At 45.5% G+C, this 21871-nt stretch overlaps 2 protein-coding genes across 16 annotated transcripts in view; one reads left to right on the top strand and one right to left on the bottom strand.

Annotated features, from left to right (window-relative positions):
• LOC101938927 (uncharacterized) overlaps nt 1-21871 on the top strand; it is a 220700-nt gene that overhangs the window by 50009 nt on the left and 148820 nt on the right. For 7 of the 15 annotated variants that reach the window (XM_065596598.1, XM_065596595.1, XM_065596597.1 and 4 more), the window contains one exon: nt 4669-7529. The exons of the other annotated variants lie outside the window; for them this stretch is intronic. In XM_065596598.1, coding sequence (XP_065452670.1) covers nt 5511-6425 — 915 coding nt within the window. In that variant the 5' untranslated portion in view covers nt 4669-5510 and the 3' untranslated portion in view covers nt 6426-7529. Of the gene's footprint in view, nt 1-4668; nt 7530-21871 lie in introns of those variants that run through there. 15 annotated transcript variants of the gene reach the window in all.
• Nucleotides 1-21871, bottom strand: part of LOC135983682 (uncharacterized) — a 175859-nt gene that overhangs the window by 93319 nt on the left and 60669 nt on the right. The gene's annotated exons all lie outside the window — the stretch shown is intronic.

Raw genomic sequence — 21871 nt, 5'->3', positions numbered from 1 at the left:
TTTCAACTAAAGAGCAGCTGCTACTTAGTAATGATTTAAACATTTTGTCTTCTTTTCTAGATCAAAGTGTCTCCAGTTCATGTTGCAATGGAACCATTTAATACATTGACACAAAAGTTTTGGAATTCTGAAATGAAATTTTTCTGGAACTGGAATTTTTCAGAAATTCTGTTTTGCAGGAAATTTTGAAAATAGTTGGTTTTGGGCTACACAATGTGGGATAAAAAGAAAATTTGAAATTCCAAGGGTCAATCAGTTGCATTGCTAACATAATGGATTACAGTAATAGGGTCCTCATTATAAAGACATGCTTGCAAACTCAGGAAACACAAATGCTCTCTGGCATACCATCTCTTGGTATGCTGCAGTTTGCTCCTACCACCTCCCATGGCCTGTCTCCCCCCAGCCCCTTTGGAGTGGATTCCACAACCAAAGATACCAGGAGCACAGAGACTATCCTGAGTGCGGAGACTATAGCTATCCTTAGTCCTTGTGGGGGAAGCCTGGTGATGGTAGTGGTAGTACTCCTTGAAACTCCCCACCATCATCACTAGCACCTGTGAAAGGGCTAGGAATAGTCTTGTCCACAGCATTTAATATTGTTGCTCCTTTTCACCCGAGTGGCTTGTCAATTTTCAGAACCCTGGGGATGTTGCAGCTGGAAGTAGAAATTGATGGAGTCAATTCTTTTTCTTTAATGCAGTTTTGTTTATTTACAAAGAATGTACAAAGTCCCGTGTCTCCGAATGCAGAAAGAACCAAGAACAAAAGGGGGAGTTTCTTAGCTTACAGCCCCAAGCTTCTTTAGACACAGGCCCAAAAGCTCTCTCCCTGCCTAGCTTTTTCCAGGGTCAAACTGTGCAGAGACTACTCCTAAGTTTTTTTGTTTTTTTTCCCTCTGCCTCTCTCTCTGTTCTGTCTGTGTCCTCAGTTTTTGTATGTTCTTTTATCTACCCCGACCCAAAACAATAGTCAGCCCAAAAGCTCCTGGGCAGCTTCACTCATACCTTTTTGTCTTAGGTGGGGTTGTGACCAAAAGCATCCCTGTATTCATACCCTACACACCATTCTAATAATCTTTGTACAAAACATGCCTTGTGCGGTATCATTTGAAAACTAGTCACTCTCTGGTCAATAATATTATGGTGAAATGTATGTAGCAATACTATATATAAAGTTATGAATTCCCCCTCTGTGATGTTATTAGAACATGTTTAGCAACTTTTGCCTAGGCAGGGCTATCTGATTTTGAACAGGTCCTACCAAACACAGGAATGTGTGTTTATTTCAGTTTTCATATACATAGTAAACAGGTGTGATGTTCCCCTGGTGTTATCTGGACCGGTGATCTGATAGGTCACTCCAATCCTCGACTCTGGGAGCCTTACCCTGCTCTTCTGTGAGAACCCCCACTCCCGGGCAGTTCATGCACAGCCTCTAGCATGTAAGCTGGTCCCAGCTACGTGAGTGAGCACTTTTGGCCAGCCACTGCTTGGATTGTGCAACTGAATGACACTAGCCAATATCGCCAGTCCCAGACAGGACTCTAGGAACCTCCGTCTTGCAGCTGGATGCTGCAAGCTTATATGAGTTTGTCAATTTAACAAATAAATAGATATGTACCAGGCTTGTTATCACCAGGGGAGTCTCTGACATGCTTCAAACCAAATGCACTGCTTCGGGTAGAATAAACAAATACATTTATTAACTACAAAAGATAGATTTTAAGTCAAAGCACAATAAGTCAGATTGGGTCAAATTAAATAAAAGCAAAATGCATTCTAAGCTGATCTTAATACTGTCAATGCCCTTACAAACTTAGATGCTTCTCACCACAGGCAGGCTGGTTGCCCTTCAGCCAGGCTCTCCCCGTTGATCAGTACTTCAGTCGCTTGGGGATGGTGTCTGTAGATGGAAGTGGAAGGGAGAGAGCATAGCAAACGTCTCTCCCTTTTATCATGTTCTTTCTTCCCCCTTGGCTTTGCACCCTCCCCCCTTCAGAGTCAGGTGAGCATTACCTCATTGTAGTCCCAAACTGACTAAGGGAAGGGTGCTGACTGGGTAACTCACTCGAGAGTCCAACAGATCCTTTGTCGCTGCCTAGGCCAGTGTCCTTTGTTCCTGTGAGGCTGGACTGGATTTGTCCCATACATACCCTGATGAGGTGTGAACTCCGCCTTTGCTCCTAGAGAGTTTTGCCTGGGCTTGTTTTAAGCCATGAGGACACATTTTCAGCCTCATAACTATATACATGAAATTACAACCTATAATGTTGCTATAACAACAATGCTCAGTGCATCATGAGCCTTCCAAAGACACCCGACATGACAAACTTCATATTGGATACCACACAATCATAATATAAAGCTGAACATGGGGGTGCAGGGTGTTCCCCTGAGGTACAGAGTGTCACAGCAGGGTCCTCAAGACTGCAAGGGGAGATGTCAGGAAAGAGAACAGTTTGCATTTTAGCAAACACAAGTGGGGGAAGAAAGAACATGGATCTTCCTTCACCACTAAATGCCATATTGCCTTCCTCACTGTTTGGATAAACTTTATTTGGAAGGGTAACCTTAGGAAGAATCCACTTCACAGGGTCACTGGACTATAAAGGAAAGGGGCAGAAAACCCCAAGATCCGTGCTGGAACTAGGGGTGCTGGGGGTGCAGTAGCACCCCCTGGCTTGAAATGGTTTCCATCATATACACGGTTTACAGTTTGGTTCAATGGCTCTTAGCATCTCCACTATACAAACTGTTCCAGCACCCCTGCAACTATCTCCCCCCAAACACTGATGAGGTCCAGCACGAGCATCATTAGGCCTCTAGGAGTGATCCTGACCACAGAAAGGGTCAGTCACCATCTTGCTGGAAGACTGTGGGCAAGAAAAGCCATATTAAACAAAGCTTTGCACGAAAGCTTTGCCAGAAGCTGGGAATGGGTGACAGGATGGATCACTTGAGGAGTACCTGTTCTTTTATTCCCTCTGGGGCACCTGGCGTTGGACACTGTCAGAAGACAGGATACTGGGCTAGATGGACTTTTGGTCTGACCCAGTATGGCCATTCTTATTAAGTTTTAGATGTTGACAAGTGTTTTCACTTTTATTGTCTTAAACCATTTCTAACTTTTGTCTCTTATTCTTGAAGTCACTTAAAATCCTATCTTATTTTATTTTAATCTGAACTGATCCAGAGCTGAGTTTAAACTGAACTGTTTAGTAATTACAGTTAAAATAACTAACATACTGTTGAATATTGACTCCATACTGGGGCAACAAATCTTAATATATGAACTGACTGGGAGAGGGCTGGATGGTGCAGAACACACATTTTTGGGAAAACCTGGGTTTGGGAGTGTGTTGGAGTCACCCTGCAAGTAGTAACCATGTCAGGAGGAAGACTGTGTGTGACTGGTGTATTGTTCGCAAGCTGCTGGACAAGGGCTGCAGTTATACACAGACACTCAAGGTGTGACCTTCATGCTGTAGGCTCTTTGTGAGTGGCCTATGGCAGCAAAGCATTACGAGGCACCCAGGGTTACAGGGAAGCTGGTGACACAACCCCTCACTGGTCTGGATTGCACCCAAAGTGTGACGGGTTGATGTTTAATGTTATGTTAAATGAACAGTAAGATCACACCTACCAACCTCAAAGGTTTAACCAAACCCATGAAAAGGTTTCACCTAGCTCATAACAATAATATGTAATATTACTTTCAACATAGCTTATCTTAAAGCCACCAAGCTAGGCTAAAATAAAATGACGTTGGAAACCTTTTTAATGTTCCTGTCCTACTGTCTATATTTACATTCTGCATCCTGACCTGATAACGAGATATAAGGTAAATAGAAAACCAAGAACTTTTGAATTATGTTAGTCAATTTACCGAAAATGACTCACTGCCTTCCAAAATTATAGCTGTATGAATTTTGGGCTATGCTTACACTTGGAGCTAGCGGTGTGATTCCTAACTCACATAGACATATCTGTGCTAACTCTTATCAAGCTAGTGCATTAAAAGTAGTAGTGTAGCTGTGGTAGCATAGGCAGAGGCTAGCTGCCCCAAATACAAACCTGCCTGGAATCTGTGGCTAGGTTATTATTTTAGCATGCTAGTTTGATGAGAACTAGCAAGCGTGTCTACACAAGCTGGGAATTACACCCCTAGTTCCAGTCATATTGCTAATAATGTTATAATGGAAAGTTTACAGTATAGGGATTTCTAGCCCCGTATCTAATAAGATTCTTGTTGGGTTTTGGACCAGGTCCCATGCTACCTATATTTTGAGTGACCACACACTCACTTTGGGCATGGCTACACTTGCAAATGTAGAGCGCTTTGAGTTAAACCAGCCTTTGGAGAGCATAGTAGGGAAAGCGCTGCAGTCTGTCCACACTGACAGTTGCAAGCACACTGGCATGGCCACATTTGCGGCACTTGCAGTGGCATGGGAGCAGTACATTATGGGCAGCTATCCCATAGAGCACCTCTTCCCATTCTGGCACTGTGGCTTGTGGGAAGGACACAGCATGTGCAGGGCATTCTGGGTCCTGTCCCAATGCTCCGTGGTGCATCGGTTTGCATCCCAGCAATGCCTGTGCTTCCATCCACATTTGGTGCAATCTTTCAACGTTTTTTGTACTGCGCACTCTGTCTTCCCTTTAGGTCTGCGGGTATGGCCCCCGAACTGCTGAAAAATATGTTGACAAGTCTCACCAGCACGTCACATTTGGCAGTCAAGTTACTCCTTAAGATCCTAACTGACAGTGAGGACTCTAACGATTATATCATACAACACGAGATTGCTTGTGGCATTGATGGGGTATGTCTACACTACGGGATTAATCCGAATTCGAATTTTGGAAACAGATTGTATAAAGTCGAATGTATGCGGCCACACTAAGCACATTAATTCGGCGGTGTGCGTCCATGTACCGGGGCTTGCGTCGCTTTCCGGAGCATTGCACTGTGGGTAGTTATCCCATAGCTATCCCATAGTTCCCGCAGTCTCCCCCGCCCATTGGCATTCTGGGTTGAGATCCCAGTGCCTGATGGGGCAAAAAACATTGTCGCAGGTGGTTCTGGGTACAGCCTCACCCCTCCCTCCATGAAAGCAATGGCAGACAACCATTTCACGCCTTTTTTCCTGGGTAAACACTGCAGACTCCATACCACGGCAAGCATGGAGCCCGCTCAGCTCAAGACAGCAGTCATGAACATTGTAAACACCTCGCACGTTCTCGTGCAGTTTATGCTGAACCAGGACCAGAAAAATGAGGAGAGGAGGAGGCGGCGACGGCGGCGCAGCAACAAGAGTGATGAGGACATGGACATGGACACAGAATTCTCTCAAACCGCGGGCCCCGGTGCTTTGGAGATCATGTTGTTAATGGGGCAGGTTCTATCCGTGAAACAGCCGATTCTGGGCCCGGGAAACAAGCACAGACTGGTGGGACCGCATAGTGTTGCAGGTGTGGGACGATTTCCAGTGGCTGCGAAACTTTCACATGCATAAGGGCACTTTCATGGAACTTTGTGACTTGCTGTCCCCTACCCTGAAGCGCCAGAATACCAAGATGAGAGCAGCCCTCACAGTTGAGAAGCGAGTGGCGATAGCCCTCTGGAAGCTTGCAACGTCAGACAGCTACCGGTCAGTCGGGAATCAATTTGGAGTGGGCAAATCTACTGTGGGGGCTGCTGTGATGCAAGTAGCCAAAGCAATCACTGAGCTGCTTCTACGAAAGGTAGTGACTCTGGGAAATGTGCAGGTCATAGTGGATGGCTTTGCTGCAATGGGATTCCCTAACTGTGGTGGGGCGATAGATGGAACCCATATCCCTATCTTGGCACCGGAGCACCAGGGTACCCAGTACATAAACCGCAAGGGGTACTTTTCAATGGTGCTGCAAGCACTTGTGGATCACAAGGGACGTTTCACCAACATCAACGTGGGCTGGCCAGGAAGGGTTCATGATGCTCGCGTCTTCAGGAACACTAATCTGTTTAAATGGCTGCAGCAAGGGACTTACTTCCTGGACCAGAAAATAACCGTTGGGGATGTTGAAATGCCAATAGTTATTCTTGGGGACCCAGCCTACCCCTTAATGCCATGGCTCATGAAGCCATACACAGGCAGCCTGGACAGGAGTCAGGAGCTGTTCAACTACAGGCTGAGCAAGTGCAGAATGGTGGTAGAATGTGCATTTGGCCGTTTAAAAAGTCGCTGGCAATCGTTACTGACTCACTCAGACCTCAGCCAAACCAATATCCCCATTGTTTTTGCTGCTTGCTGTGTGCTCCACAATCTCTGTGAAAGAAAGGGGGAGACCTTTATGGCAGGGTGCGAGGCTGAGGCAAATCACCTGGCTGCTGATTACGTGCAGCCAGACACCAGGAAGCGCTGCGCATCAGAGAAGCTTTGAAAACCAGTTTCATGACTGGCCAGGCTACAGTGTGAAATTTCTGTTTGTTTCTCCTTCATGAAAACCCACCCCCTTTATTGACTCATTCTCTGTAAGGAACCCACCCTCCCCCTTCCCCCAGCTTGCTTTCAAAGGAAATAAAGTCACTATCGTTTAAAAATCATTTATTCTTTATTAATTGATTATAAAAAGAGGGAGAGAACCCGGGTGGGGTTTGGGAGGAGGATCAGCGGGAAGGAAAAGGCCACTAAAAAAAGGTTAAAAAAATGACAGCCTTTTACTTGGGCTGTCCACTGGGGTGGAATGGGAGGGTGTACGGAGCCTCCCCTCCCCCGCGTTCTTACACGTCTGGGTGAGGAGGCTATGGAACATGGTGAGGGGAGAGGGGGGTTATACAGGGGCTGTAGCGGCACTCTGTTATCCTGCTGCCATTCCTGAAGCTCCACCAGACGCCGGAGCATGTCTGTTTGCTCACGCAGCAGCCCCAGCGTTGCATCCTGCCTCCTCTGATCTTCCTGCTGCCACCTCTCATCTCGAGCGTCTCTCCTCTCCTCATGTTGGTCCCTCCTGTCCTCGCGCTGGTCCCTCCTGTCCTCATGTTCACTGGCATCTTTCCTATACTTTGAAACCGTGTCCTTCCACTCATTCAGATGAGCTCTTTCACTGCGGGTGGATTCCATGATTTCCGCGAACATCTCGTCTCCCGTCTTCTTTTTCCAACGCCTTATCTGAGATAGCCTTCAGGACGGAGGAGGGAGGCTTGAAAAATTTGCAGCTGCTGGAGGGAGAGAAAAAAGGAGAGAATTTTTTTAAAAGATACATTTTACAGAACAATGCTTATACTCTTTCACGGTGACCAACACTATTCACATTACATAGCACATGTGATTTCTGTGCAAGGTCGCATTTTGCCTCTTAATATTGAGTGCCTGTGGCTTTGCTGCTAGAGATCACAGACGCCGGTCCGGGCAACAGAATTCGGCTTGCATGCGGCCATGGTAAGCCATTGTCTTTCAGCTTCTGTGCCCTCCTTTCCCACATACCAAGCAAAGCCCGTTGAGTGCTGTGGTTTTCCTGTTAACCTTCAGCAGCAGAAAACAAACTAACCCCCCCGCCCCCCCGCAAATCCAATTCTCTGGATGATCGCTTTCTCCCTCCCCCCACTGCGTGGCTGGTATCAGGGAAGATCCCTGCTAGCCAAACGTGAAAAGCTCAGGGCCAATTTCCCCTCCCGCCCTGTGCTTGGCTAACTGCAGGGAAGGATTTCTTTTCAGCCACAGGCAAACAGCCCAGTAGGAACGGCCACCTCTGTCCCCTTAATTAAATTCCCGTATTTCAACCAGGTTACCATAAGCGATATCACTCTCCTGAGGATTACACAGCGAGATAAAGAATGGATGTTGCTTGAATGCCAGCAAACACCGGGACCATACGCTGCCAGGCTTTGTCATGCAATGATACCAGATTACTTGCTACTAGCATGGCGTGGTCAAGTGTCCTACCATGGAGAACGGAATAAGGCTGCACTGCCCAGAAACCTTGTGGCAAGGCTTTTGGAGTACCTCCAGGAGAGCTTCATGGAGATGTCCCTGGAGGATTTCTGCTCCATCCCCAGACATGTTAGACTTTTCCAGTAGCTGTACTGGCCGCGAATGCATCCCAAGTCCTCAGGGCAAAGTAATCATTAAAAAACACTTGCTTTTAAAACAAGTTTTATATTTTAAAAGGTAAACTCACCTGAGGTCCCTTCCATGGGGTCATGGTCTTGGATACTGGGTTGGGAGGGTACTTCAGTCAGGCTGAGAAAAAGATCCTGGCTGTTGGGGAGAACGGAGTGCTGGGTGCTCTCCGCAAGCTCATCGTCCTCCTCCTCCTCTTCCCCATCCGCAGAATCCTCAGGTGTAGCTGATGAGATTACCCCCGCCTCGGAATCCACGGTCAGAGGTGGGGTAGTCGTGGCGGCCCCCCCTAGAATTGCATGCAGCTCGGCGTAGAAGCGGCATGTCTGCGGCTCTGACCTGGAGCGACCGTTTGCCTCCTTTGTTTTTTGATAGGCTTGTTTGAGCTTCTTGACTTTCACGCGGCACTGATCTGAGTCCCTATTGTGGCGTCTCTCCATCATGCCCTTGGAGATTTTTTCAAAAGTTTTGGCATTTCGTCTTTTCGAATGAAGTTCTGCTAGCACTGAATCCTCTCCCCATATAGTGATCAGGTCCAGTACCTCCCGTATGGTCCATGCTGGTGCTCTTTTTTGATTATCGGCCTGCATAGTTACCTGTGCTGATGAGCTATCTGTGGTCACCTGTGCTCTCCACGCTGGGCAAACAGGAAATGAAATTCAAATATTCGCAGGGCTTTTCCTGTCTACCTGGCCAGTGCATCCAAGTTCAGATTGCTGTCCAGAGCGGTCACAATGGTGCACTGTGGGATAGCTCCCGGAGGCCAATACCATCGAATTGCGGCCACACTAACCCTAATTCGAAATGACAATATCGATTTTGGCGCTACTCCGCTCGTCTGGGTGGAGTACAGAAATCGATTTTAAAAGCCATTTCAAAATAAATGGCTTCGTTGTGTGGATGGGTGCAGGGTTAATTCGATTTAATGCTGCTAAATCCGAATTAAAGTCATAGTGTAGAGCAGGCCATGGACATGCTCACCACTATGGAACGCAGCTTTTGGGCTCAGGAAACAAGCACTGAGTGGTGGGATCACATCGTCATGCAATTCTGGGATGACGACAGTGGCTGCAGAACTTTTGGATGAGAAAAGCCACTTTCATGGGACTGTGTGATGAGCTTGCACCCACCCTGCGGCGCAAGGACACGAGATTGAGAGCTGCCCTGATGGTGGAGAAGCAGGTGGCTATTGCAATCTGGAAGCTGGCAACTCCAGACAGCTACCGATCGGTCGCTAACCAGTTTGGAGTGGGAAAGTCGACCATTGGAATAGTGTCGATGCAAGTTTGCAGGGCCATTAATCGCATCCTGCTCAGAAGAACCGTGACTCTGGGTAACGTGCATGACATTGTGGCTGGCTTTACACAAATTGATTTCCCTAACTGCGGCAGGGTGATAGATGGGACGCATATTCCAATTATGGCACCAGTCCACCTAGCCTCCGAGTACGTTAATCAGAAGGGGTATTTCTCTGTGGTTCTCCAGGTGCTTGTGGATCACTGTGGGCGTTTCTTTGACATTAACACAGACTGGCCCGGAAAGATGCATCTTTTGGAACACTGGCCTGTTCAGGAAGTTAAGCCAGGACTTTTTCCCCAGACCAGGAGATCACCATAGCGTAAGGGAAGTCGAAATGCCCATTGTGATCCTTGGAGACCCCGCTTACCCTTTAATGCTGTGGCTCATGAAACCCTACACAGGGAGCCTTGACAGCAGCAAGGAGCGATTCAACTACAGGCTGAGATGGAGCAGAATGACTGTGGAGTGTGCTTTTGGCCATTTAAAGGGCCGCTGGCACACTCTGTATGGGAAGCTGGACCTTGCCGATGACAACATCCCCGCAGTTATATCCGCATAACATTTGTGAAGGGAAGGATGAAAGATTCACTCAGGCATGGAACTCGGAGGTTCAACACCTGGAAGATGAATTTGAACATCCAGAGAGCAGGGCTATTAGAGGGGCCCAGCACGGCGCTGCAAGGATTAGGGATTCCTTGAGGGAGCAATTTGAGGCTGAAAACCACCAGTAATGTCTGGTGCCCTGCACAGGAGTGAAGTGCAGTGGTTCCAATGTTAGTAGGAATCTGTGTTTGCTACCCTGTTTGCAGTGCCTATTGCTTTCCTGGGCTACGGTATCTTTTTTTACTTTATGCAATAATAAAGAATGTTTTCAAAGCCAAAAAATCCATTTATTGAAAAGAAATTTTATTTATTGAAAAGAAACATAACTGCTTGGGAAACAGAAAGGGCAAGGGGGTGGGGTAGGGAACAGTACAATCACAGATTTGCATATGTCCTGTTATCATACTCAGCCTTCCTGTCTGGAGTGCCGTGCAATGAGTGCTGCACTTCAGGATGGCTATAATGCATGGTGATGGGGGTTGAGTGCAGTGGGTAAGGGTCATAGTTTTCAGGGCTGGATGGTGAAGCTACAGGTGTTGGAGGCAGCTGGTGGTGATAAGAACCCAGATGTTGGGGAAAGTGGGTTGGAGGTGACATGGGGGCACAAGGGAAAGAGTTTTGGGACAAGGGCTGCAGTGCGGGGCGGACGCGGTAGTGCTCCACCTGCATGGCTGTGAGGGCCTGGATCATGTCTGCTTGGCGCTCCGTGATGCTTATCAGCTGATCCATGCTTTGCTGCCGGAGCTCCGCACTTTTGTGTCGATGCTCCTCATTCTGCTGGGGGATCCTCCTTTCACTCTCCCTCCACTCCTGAGCTTTTAGAGTCTCGTTAAATGACTGCTGCATTACTTCATGCAGCATGTCTTCTTTGCTTCTACGTGGCCTCTTCCTAATTATTTGGAGTCTTTCGGCTGGTGATAACACGGACCACGGGCGCCAACTTTCCCCGCCTCCGGTGGGTGCTGGCGTGCCCCCGCCCCGACTCCACCCTTTCCCCGCCCCTGTCCCACCCCCATTCCAACCCCTTCCCCAAAGTTCCTGCCCCAACTCCGCCCCCTCCCCGCCCCTATTGTACCCCTTCCCCAAATCCCCGCCCCGGCCCTGCCTCTTCCCTGAGTGCGCTGCATTCTCCCTCCTCCCCCCTCCTTCCCAGCCGCATGAAACAGCTGTTTTGCGGCACAAGTGCTGGGAGCTAGGGGGAAAAAGCTGGCACGAGGTGCTCTCAAGGGAGGAGGCGGGGGTAGAGTGTAGGCAGAGGTTAGCTGGGCGAGGGGGCAGGGAGCTGCCGATGGGTGCTAAGCACCACCAATTTCCCCCCGTGGGTGCTCCAGCCCGGAGCCCCCATGGAGTCGGTGCCTATGACACAGACGGCTCAGATCTTAAGGTTGCATCTGTAAAGGCAAAATGCAACACTTAACAGAGGCAGCATTGTTCACACCAGACAGAGCAATGATTCCCCCGTATTTAAGGGCAAGCACAGTCTACACAATAGCATAATTTGCCTGTCCCAAAGCGAGTGCACACAACCCACGGGAGCCCCAAAATGGTGAGTAAGCACAGGGTCAAGGGGGACTGATTGTTTCACGGCCGTACTGTCCTCTGGGTTTCTGTGCCTTGGTGAGAGCCAACAGCTGCAGGGAGCTCCTATACTTAACACTGTCCCCACATTTTCCACAGGAATTCGTTCTGGAAGATATCTCGCTGCTGAGGGTGACCTGGGAAGCAAGGGAGGGTCTTCTACTACAATGCGGCTTCCGCCCTGGCCCACATGCAGCTTGCCAGTGTGCAGCAATGGTCCCCCCGCCTCACACAGCACAGTGGTGCGGACATGTTAGTCTGACTGGGACAAGGACCACAGTGGCTCTCCCAAGAAACCTGTGCAAGTGCATTGCCCAACTTCTGGATGAGACCTTTAAAGAGATTGAGGCCGCTTACCGCAATGTGAGAGAGCACATCAATGCCCTATTCTGCATCTAGGCATGCATGCAGCCCTAGCCCTCCTCGCCCCAAGAGCCTGGACCGAATAACTTCCTTCCCAAAATAAAAGCTGCTTATCAGGAACCTCCTCTGGTGCTTGTCCTTCCCCAAGCACTGGCAGCCGTGACTGGCTATCTTCCTCCTGGCTTGAGAACAGCTCCTGGCTGCATGCATCTAGGGATGCCAGGGTGTCTTCCTCCTCCTCAGCACCCTCACTCCCACTTTCCTCCTCCTGCCTTGTTGAACTGAGCTCTGAAGTGTCCATGGTGGTCCTTGGAGTGGAGGTCAGGTCTCCCCCAAGTATCGTGTCCAGCTCTTTGTAGAAACAGCAGGTCTCGGGGGCACCACCGGAGTGGCGGTTTGCTTTGTGGGCTTTGCGGTAGGCATTCCACAGCTCCTTCACTTTAACTCTGCACTGCAATCATGGTCATGGCCCCTTTCAATCGTGTCCCTTGATTTCTGCCTGAAGGTATTGTAACAATGGAGCGCAGCTGGGACTGGACAGCTTCCTCCCCCTAAACACTGATGAGGTCCAGCACCTTGTCATTGCTCCATACTGGGGATTGCCTGGCACGTGGAGGCATGGTCACCTGGAAAGATTCACTGAGAGCACTCCACACCTGGCTGAGCAAACAGGAAGGAGATTTTCAAAATTCCCAGAGAATTTAAAAGGTGGGTCTGACGGTTGGTCACTTAAGTACAGGGCAGTAGAGTTCAAAGTGATGACCAGAGAAGCTAGAACAGGCATTGTGGGACACTTCTGGAGGCCGATCAGAGCACATTAACTGACCAGGGCGTCCACACTGGTGCTGAGGCGCTCCAGCAGGGGTACATCAAATGTTATTCCACTCGCTGAGGTGGATTACCAGGAGTGTTCTAGCCACGGCATCTGGGTGCTCTACTTGCCTTGCCAGTGTGGACGCGTCGTGAGTTAGGGTGCCTGGGTCTGCTTTAATGCGATCTAACTCGCAAGTGTAGCCATGCCCTTTGTGTCTTACCGCACACTGATTTTTAGCCTATGAAGTTGTGCAAAGAGGGACTGACCAACTTCATTTCTCATATGATCCAGAAGTACGGTGAGAAGAGGGGCATGTATTCCTCTTCCCTCCATCTTCAGACAGGCATGTGTTCCCCTTCCCACTCCAAGTCTCATCACCTTCCCCAGACATACCCTTACCTGCAAAATGCTTTCAAAAGCCTTTTTCCTAGAGTGTCCGCATCTGATACAATGTTCAGATAAGCCTGTCTTGTATTTTATACAAATGCTTTCCTCAGGCTGTGAATTCCTGACAATACTGAGGATAGAAACTTTAGTTATCCCATGTTCTACTTCAGGCTATGTTGTTTATCTTAAAACTGATTTCTAATTGTTTGGTGGTGGTTGGTTATTTTAGGTATCTAAAATGGCTTATTGTTCTTTTAATAATAATTGTGCTTTGTTGCCAGTTGTTCTCGTGCCAAGCATACCTCCTCTGAGCTTAACAACTCCAGTGTCCTTTGGGATCCAGGGCTAATTTTTGCAGCTGTCTTGCTATTCAGGAATTCTCTTCATTTAAAGCAGTGATTCAGGGATATTTGTTAAGCACTACACAATTGAACTGTCTAAAGGCTTAGGCCTACATAACGTAGTTATTGGATTGGCTAAAATGACAGTTAAGATAATCAATTCTTTCCTCCTCAGCTGGCTGCTAATATTTTTAGTTGGGTTTTGATTACAGGCACTTTTTGTGCCTGGTCGAGAAGAGGCAATCAGTTATTTTAATGGGCGCTTGTAGTCATTCTTGTCACCTATTATTTTTAAAGGGCTTGAAAACCAAAGCTTGCTTAATTGAAGCTTCAGAAGAGTCCTGCAATAAACAAATGCTACCCAAAACAAATGTGCCAAATTAATTCCTGGTGAAACGCCACTGACTTCAGTGGAATGTCAGGTATTAATTTATTTAACCACAGCCCTGTGCAAGTGAAATGTGTGTGAGAATATACATATAAAAGAATAAAAAAATGGTAAAGAAACAAAAAGTATCATCCCTTGCCTGCCTGAAAGAAAATGAACACGTTAGCAAAAAATACCTTGAAAAGACGATTGACTGTTGTCATCTACACAGCATGAGCTATCAATTGTTGCATTGCATGTTCAGATTGGTTCAGTAGGCAAAAAATTCTATTCCCAACAGAATGGTTACAATTTCTATTTTATAGATAGAAGTTGGAACAATTTACTGTCTGCTGAGATGATTTTTGTTTTTATTCATCTTCAGTTGCAATGGAGTTGAATAAGCATCTTCCAACCCAACTAATGAAGCAAGGACATGACAAGAATCATCATCTCTGTACTTAAATCATCATCATCATGTACTTAAATAGCTAAGTCAAGCAAAAATAATAAAAACACTGGGTAAAATCCCAGCTCCGTTGAAATCAATGGGAGCTTTGCCATTGACTACAGAAGGGCCAGGAATTCACCTAGAGCCTGTCTCAGCTTTCACAGAGAATATACATAGGTGTGACACCATTACTAGATCAGAATCAGACCCACACTATCATTTTCAGCTCCTTTCTTTCTACTTTATAATGTATGGGCTAGTGCGTATGTATACAACTGCCCTCTATAAAATGTCAGATATATTGAAGTGTGTATGTCCATATCTCATTCTAGTGGCTGAGCCATTGAGGATATCAGCCCTAACATTGCCATAGCTAACAGATTCTCTTTCAGTAATATAGGCTTGTGTTTTTTGGAGCAGAAGATTCTGTGTTTTGTCCCTGTTGATGATCACAAAGCCCATGGGGTCATGGTGTGTGGAACTGCAAACAGTTATGAAATCCTGTGAAGCCATATAATTGTTATACCTGCTTACTCATGAAAAACTTGTCACGTTCTTCATCCACTTGACAGAGCAGGTAATACTAGTATACTTTCTCAAATGTGGCCACCGTGGCTGCATGCGGCCACCTGAACTCTTTCTTGTGGTCACAGCCATCTGGGATGTGATGGGGGTACACAAAGCAGTGGCCCCTCTTCCAGGGCCTACAGAAGGGCTTGGGACCTGCCCCTCTCTGGAGACACAAACGCTGGAGGTGCAGGCAGCTGGTGAATTCCCCACTTTCCCGGGGTAGAGGAGGCAGGCTTTGGCCACAGGGCTTTAGGCTCAGTCCACACGGTGGCAGGTTCTGGTTCCAGGCTCTGCTGGGCCCCACTGTCTCCCTGCCCACCTCCCCATCCAGGGCTTAATTTGTGTCAGGGCTTGCCAGGGTTGAGTAAGTCTGCTGTGAAAAGTGATATTAACAAACATACAAATACCGTATCACTTTTCAGAGCAGAAGACTTACCATCTAGCACAGGGGTGGGCAAACTTTTTGGCCCAAGGGCCACATCTGGGTATGGACATTTTATGATGGGCCATGAATGCTCATGAAATTGGGGTTTGGGGTGCAGGAGGGGGTGAGGGCTCTGGCTGGGGGAACAGGCTGTGGGGTGGGGCTGGAGGTTTGGGGGTGCAGGAAGGTGCTCCAGGCTGGGATTGAGAGATTTGGAGGGCAGAAGGGGGATCAGTGCTGGGGCAGAGGGGTTGGGGCATGGGAGGAGGTCAGGGGTGCAGGCTGTGGGCAGCGCTTACCTCAAACAGCTCCCAGAAGCAACGGCACTTCCCCCTCCTACGCGGAGGTGCGGCCAGGCAGCTCTGCACCCTGTCCCATCCACAGGTGCTGCCCCTGCAGCTCCCATTGGCGGTGGTTCCTGGCCAATGGGAGCTATAGGGGCAGCACTTGGGGCGGGGGCAGCGTGTGGAGCCCTCTGGCTGCCCCTACATGTAGGACCTGGAGCGGGAATATGCTGCTGCTTCCAGGAGCCACGCAGAGCAGGGCAAACCCCCGACCTCACTGGAGCAGGACAAGCCCCAGACTCTCCTCTGCGGTGGGAGCTCGAGGGCCAGATTAAAACGTCTGAAGGGCCGGATGTGGCCCCTGGGCTATAGTTTGCCCACCCCAATCTAGCAAGTCGGGGGGGGGGGGAAAGAAAGCGCAGCCAAAAAAAGCAAAAGAAACAACAATGAAAAGACAGGAACATGCAAAGCACCTTATTTGTGTTTCTGTTCTGTTTAAGTCCAGTAAAGAATAGAGACAACTGTAAATTATTTTTATTACTGAGTCTGAAAAACCCCCTACATAAATAAATTACAATGATTTGGATGTATAATGTGCATATTTATTTGTTTTTCCTAAAGTTAATTAAGTATTTTAGGAAAAATTGTCAGTGCGGCCACCAGCAATAGTTGGTGGCCACAGTCCGAGGCCACCAAAAATTTTGTTGTGAGAACCCCTGTAGCAATGTATACAAAGGCAAATTGAAAAAATAAATACTGTGATTTCTGAGAGGTATTTATTAATTCAAATCAAGATAATTTTTTGGAGATGGTACTTTAACAATCTTTTCCTTTTGTGTCCTATAACTTAATACAATTGAATATAAAACAGAAGGACAGGTGAACAATTTTTATTCCATATTTCAAGATCTGCATTACAGTCTAGTAATTTACAGGCATGTGCTCTCTGTAAATCCTTTAGGGTTGACACCGAAATGTTATTTTAATGCATTAAGTTTATCAAAGCTTCTACAGCCATGATTAATTAAGATCTAAGCCAACTATTTTAGTCTAGTTAGCACAGAATGTATGCTTACATTTTATTCTTTATAAAGTATATATTATTGGTCAGAGTCCAGTATATAATACCTTAAATGCACACACCTGAAAAATAACATTTTCCCACAACTTCAGAAAGATTTAACAAAATACAGTAATATTTTATTGTACTGTCAACTCCCATGGAATTAGACAACTTTGTCTTACCTGTTAATTGGTCGTAATTGATGTAGACTGCCAGTGGCTAGCATTGCTACTTGCTGACTGGAGTTGGAATATGCAAATTTCTCTCAAGATATCCCCTCTCCCTTAAAAGTCAATTGGATACTTAAATCTCCAGAGAATATCTGTTTTGGTGATGTGAAATAGTAAACCTTGTGGGTACACTGAGGAGCAGTGTGGTGTACAGTCCTAGAAGAATGGAAGAAAAGGATCCTTGCAGGAAAGTGTGTCTAACTCACTGATATGTCTGGAAGAGGAGATGGCTGTTATGTAGGTCATTTTGATTGTAAGAAAGTAAATGAAGCTTTGGGAGGAATGGGATTGCCAAATTATCCAGATATCTGGTTAAGAATAGAGCTTTGAGGGCTGACGTTTGTATCCACATGGAAATGTATCAGTCCAAAGATGAACCCATCCTAAAGGAAATAATGAAAGGAATTTATAGAATTTTTGAGAGGATAGAAACCCATGGACTCGAACCACTGGAAGAAAACTCCCCACACTGATCAATAGGTTCATATGGTCAAAGCTTTACTGGATGTGAAGAGAATCTCTATAATATTGGGGAATAGCCAAAAGAATCCCAATTAAACTCTGCCAACCTCTCAGTTATAAAGACTACAGATTGAGGTTACAGATGGAGAACTGGACCCTTGTGGAGATACCTAGCTATGACGTGGAGGGTTACATGGTAAGAAGGCAAGAAACCAAGATCTTGGAGGCCAGCCTTTGAAATTAGTCTGTGAGATCTGAGAGTTCTCTTAGATTCCCCACAGGAGGTTTTCTTTCTTGGCCATCCTATGAGTTCTTTCAGTGGACAAAGCTTCCATTCATGTAGGGCAATTAGACATAACACACTTCGTAGAAATGGCATTGTGAAGTTCCCTGTTGGCTTTATTCCAGTGATTTAGCTGCCAGCTCTGCAAATTCAGCTTGAGTTCTGGGAGTCAAGCTGAGTTCTTTCTTTCCTGTGCATCTGCAACGGCCACCATCTTGGCAGACAACTTGGGACATCCAGAACTAAAATCACGAGCAGCTACATCTTGAGCTAAGGATCTGTAAGTGAGGTTGTGACAGATTCCTATCCTCTGAAGATCAGCACAGAGCGGTACTTATAACACACTCTTCAGTGCGTTATACATAGTAACTTCAGTTACACTTATATAACACTTCAACATATTTTCACAGGTGTGTCTTATTGGAATTGAATACAATTCTGTTTATAATACACAAGATGGAAAAACATCCAACTCAGTCTCTCATAACTCTGTTGACTCTGCAAGGTTAATTTTGTCACTAAATTATGATATGACCTGTTAAGATGCTCTTTTTTTTTAAACACACAGTCCCTTTTCAGAATGTAACTGTATTTTATGGAGGCAAGAGCACATAGAATACCTGTTGCTAGATGGTGCTGGGTCTTCGCCGTCCCTTAGTGAAGGTATAAAGGTACCTGTCCTGCTAGACTGGGAACTTTTTCTCTGTCAGAGACAGACTCTGCAGAAAGATTGAGTTTGAAGGATGGGAGCCCTGAGCTCAACTGCTGTGGTGGGTTACTGGCTAGTGCAGCAAGTGGCACCATGTGAAATTACCCTGTGGGCACAGGCCTGTGGTCCATGAAGCTGATGGCAAGCTGCCAGAAGCTGATCCAGTCATAGAGAGATCAAAGTGACTTTAGTCATATTACCCTGAAGAAACTTTCCTTTATCCTGCCAAGAGAAGGAAGACGGGGGACCATAGTTCCTGGCAAGCAGGAAGTGTGAAGGCTGGGAGACAAAGAAGGCAAAGGCAAAGCAGGAAATAGGGGAAAAAAAGAGAATAGTTGAGGGTGTGGGGGTGCAAATGGTGGAAGTTTTGATGCTGGAGAAGGAAGACTGGGGATGAAGACACCAGCTGACTTTTAAAGGGCTAAAGAGAATGCCTAGAGAGAAACTTGCATAATCTTGCCTCTGGATAGCAAGTGGCAGTGCTACTTGGTAGTGATCTGGATTGGCGGCTCCTGGAAGGCCTGGGTACTGGGTACTGTTTTTTCTCCATCTAGAAAAGCCTGCAATGCAAACTGCTTTCAGAGATAAACCTTTTATTTTAAGTTGAGATGAGAGCGTTGACCCCAGTGTCCTGCTTCAGTCTATTTGATTTGCAACACATACCCACAAAGTCAAAACTCAGTGCTGGCTTGGTCACCCAACAAATCACCACTTTAGTTTAACTTTTGATACATTTTGTCATTAGTGTATTTTGGACTCTACAATTGTTCTTGTCATTCTAAAAATGAACCTGTTGGAAAATACTGCTTACCCATCTGTTCCTGCAGATTAGTGATGGACTAGTTATAAAAGGTTTGACATGAATAAGCACCCAAAGTTTCCAGTGGTTGACCTTTGAAATAAAGGGAGGTCCTTCTCCCTATATTTCAAAGGTTTGCCTATCTATAATGCATAGGAGGAAAAAGCTGTGAGATTATGGTGGACTTCAATTTGAGGGACATGCTGCCAGTAGTAAAATATCCTTGGAATTTCTAAATATTATAACTGACAATTTTCAAACTCAAAAAAGTGTTTCATCCAACACAGAGAAATTCTATACAAGACTTCTTCTTGAAGGATAAAGAGGAACTGATCACAGAACTTAAAATTAATGGTAACTTAGGTACAAGTGATCATGACTTGATCATATTTATAAAGAATAAAGTCTAGGCCAGTGAGAGAGAGATACTTGGTGCTTTAAAAGGAACCATTTCACAAAGTTGAAAATAATTATGAGGCACATCAGCTGGGAACAATTTAATCAGAAAAATGTGAGTGATAATTGGGAATTGTCTAAGAACTCGTTACTTGATGCCCCAAAAGCCACAATCAAGGAAGAAAGCCATAACTTATCTGGTTAGAGGGGAAGTGAAGGCATCTATAACAATAATAATAATAATATATAACAAATGGAAGAAAGGGGAAGTTGATATTATTGAATATAAATCAGAAGCTAGGAATTGTAGAGAATTGATAAGGGAAACAAAGGGACACAAGGAGAGATTAATGACCAGCAGAGTTAAGGACAGTAAGGAGGAGATTTTTCAGGATATTTGAAATTTGTCCATTACAAGATGGAAATAGTAGAATTATCAATAATGCAGAAAAGGCATTATTGTGTGTAATGAATATTTCTGTTCTGTATTTGAGAAAAACAGATGATGTAGTCATATTTTATGATAAAACTCTTTCAATTCTACTAGTATCTCAGGCAGATGTTAAATAGCAGCTACCAAAAGTTAGACATTTTAAAATCAGCCACTCTAGATAACTTGCTTCCAAGAGTTTTAAAAGAGCTTGCTAAGGAGCTTGCTGGACCATTAATGTTGATTTTTCAATAAGTCTTGGAATATTGAGGACATTCCAGAAGACTGGAAGAAAGCTAATGTTATGTCAATATTTTTAAGAAGGGTAAACAGGATGACCCAGAAACTACAGGCCTGGGCAAACTAATAATAGATCCTGGGCAAGATAATGGAGTCGCAGATACAGAACTTGATTGCTAAATATAATTAATGCCAATTAACGTGGGTTTATGGAAAAATAGATCCTGTTAAATTAACTTGGTATTTTTTTCCCCATGATATTGCAAGTTTGGTTGATAAAGGTAATAGAGTTGATATAATAGACTTCTATAAAGCATTTGATTTGGTATTGCGTGACATTTTTATTAAAAACCTAGAAGGATATAAAATTATCGTGTCACACTTTAAATGGATTAAAAGCTGGCTAACTGATAGTGTCAAAATGTGTAACTGTAAACATGGAATCATCATCAAATGGGTGTGTTTATAGTGGGGTCCCACAGAGACTGGTTCTTGGCCATACACTAGTGAACATTCTTATTCTGGAGCTGGAAGAAAACTTAAAATCATCACTGATAAAATTTGCAGATGACCAAAAAATGGGGGAGTGGTAGATAATGAAGAGGACAGGTCACTGATACAGAGTAATCCGGATCATTTGGTAAGCTGGATGCAAGGAAACTATGTCTTTTAATAGGGCTAAATGTAAATCTATACATCTAGGAACAAAGATTATAGACCATACTTACATGATGGGGGACTCTATCCTGGGAAGCAGTGACTCTGAAAAGATATGGAGCTTGTGGTGGATAATCAGCTGAACATGAGCTCCCAGTATAACGCTGTGGCCAAAAGGCTGCAATCCTGGGATGCATAAATAGGGGAATCTCAAGTAGAAGTAGAGAAGTTATTTTACCTCTGTATTTGGCACTGATGTAACTGCTTCTGGAATACTCTGTCCATTTCTGGTGCCCACAATTCAAGAAGGATGTTGATAAATTGGAGAGGGTTCAGAGAAGAGCCACAAGAATGATTAAAGGATTAGAAAACATGCCTTACTATAATAGGCTCAAAGAGCTCAATCTATTTAGTTTAACAAAGACAAGGTTATGGGTTGACTTGATTACAGTCCATAAGTGCCCAGATGGGGAACAATTATTTAATAATGGACTCTTCAATCTAGCAGAGAAGGATACAATATGATCCAGTGGCTGGAAGTTGAAGTTAGCCAAATTCAGACTGGAAATAAGATATACATTTTTAATAGTGAGAATAATTAACCACTGGAACAGTTACCAAGGGCCTTGGTGGATTCTCCATCACTGACAATTTTTAAATTGTTTGGATGTTTTTCTTAAAAAAAAAAAAAAAAAAAAAAAAAAAAAAAAAAAGGCAGCTCTAGGCATTTTTGGGGGGGGTGGGGGGAGGAAGGGAGTTCTATGACCAGTGTTATACAGGATGTCAAACTAGATGATGACAATGGTCCTTTCTGGCCTCGGAATCCATGAATTTACTCCCTTCACATTCAGGGAGTATACAGGGCTTATGTGATCCATAGTCCTTACCTGTTCCGAGCTATCCGCTTCCTCCCTCCTTTTCCAACTAAATCAGCAAGACATAACCTCCTCACCATCCAGCTTCGCAAATTCCTCTGTGTAGGCTTGCGACTCATGATCTTCCTAATCTAGGTTTATT

The sequence above is a fragment of the Chrysemys picta genome, chromosome 5 (genome assembly GCF_011386835.1).
Source record: "Chrysemys picta bellii isolate R12L10 chromosome 5, ASM1138683v2, whole genome shotgun sequence".
NCBI classification, from domain to species: domain Eukaryota; kingdom Metazoa; phylum Chordata; order Testudines; family Emydidae; genus Chrysemys; species Chrysemys picta.
Note: the sequence above shows the minus strand (reverse complement) of the source record. Positions and strands in the feature narration are given on the sequence as shown.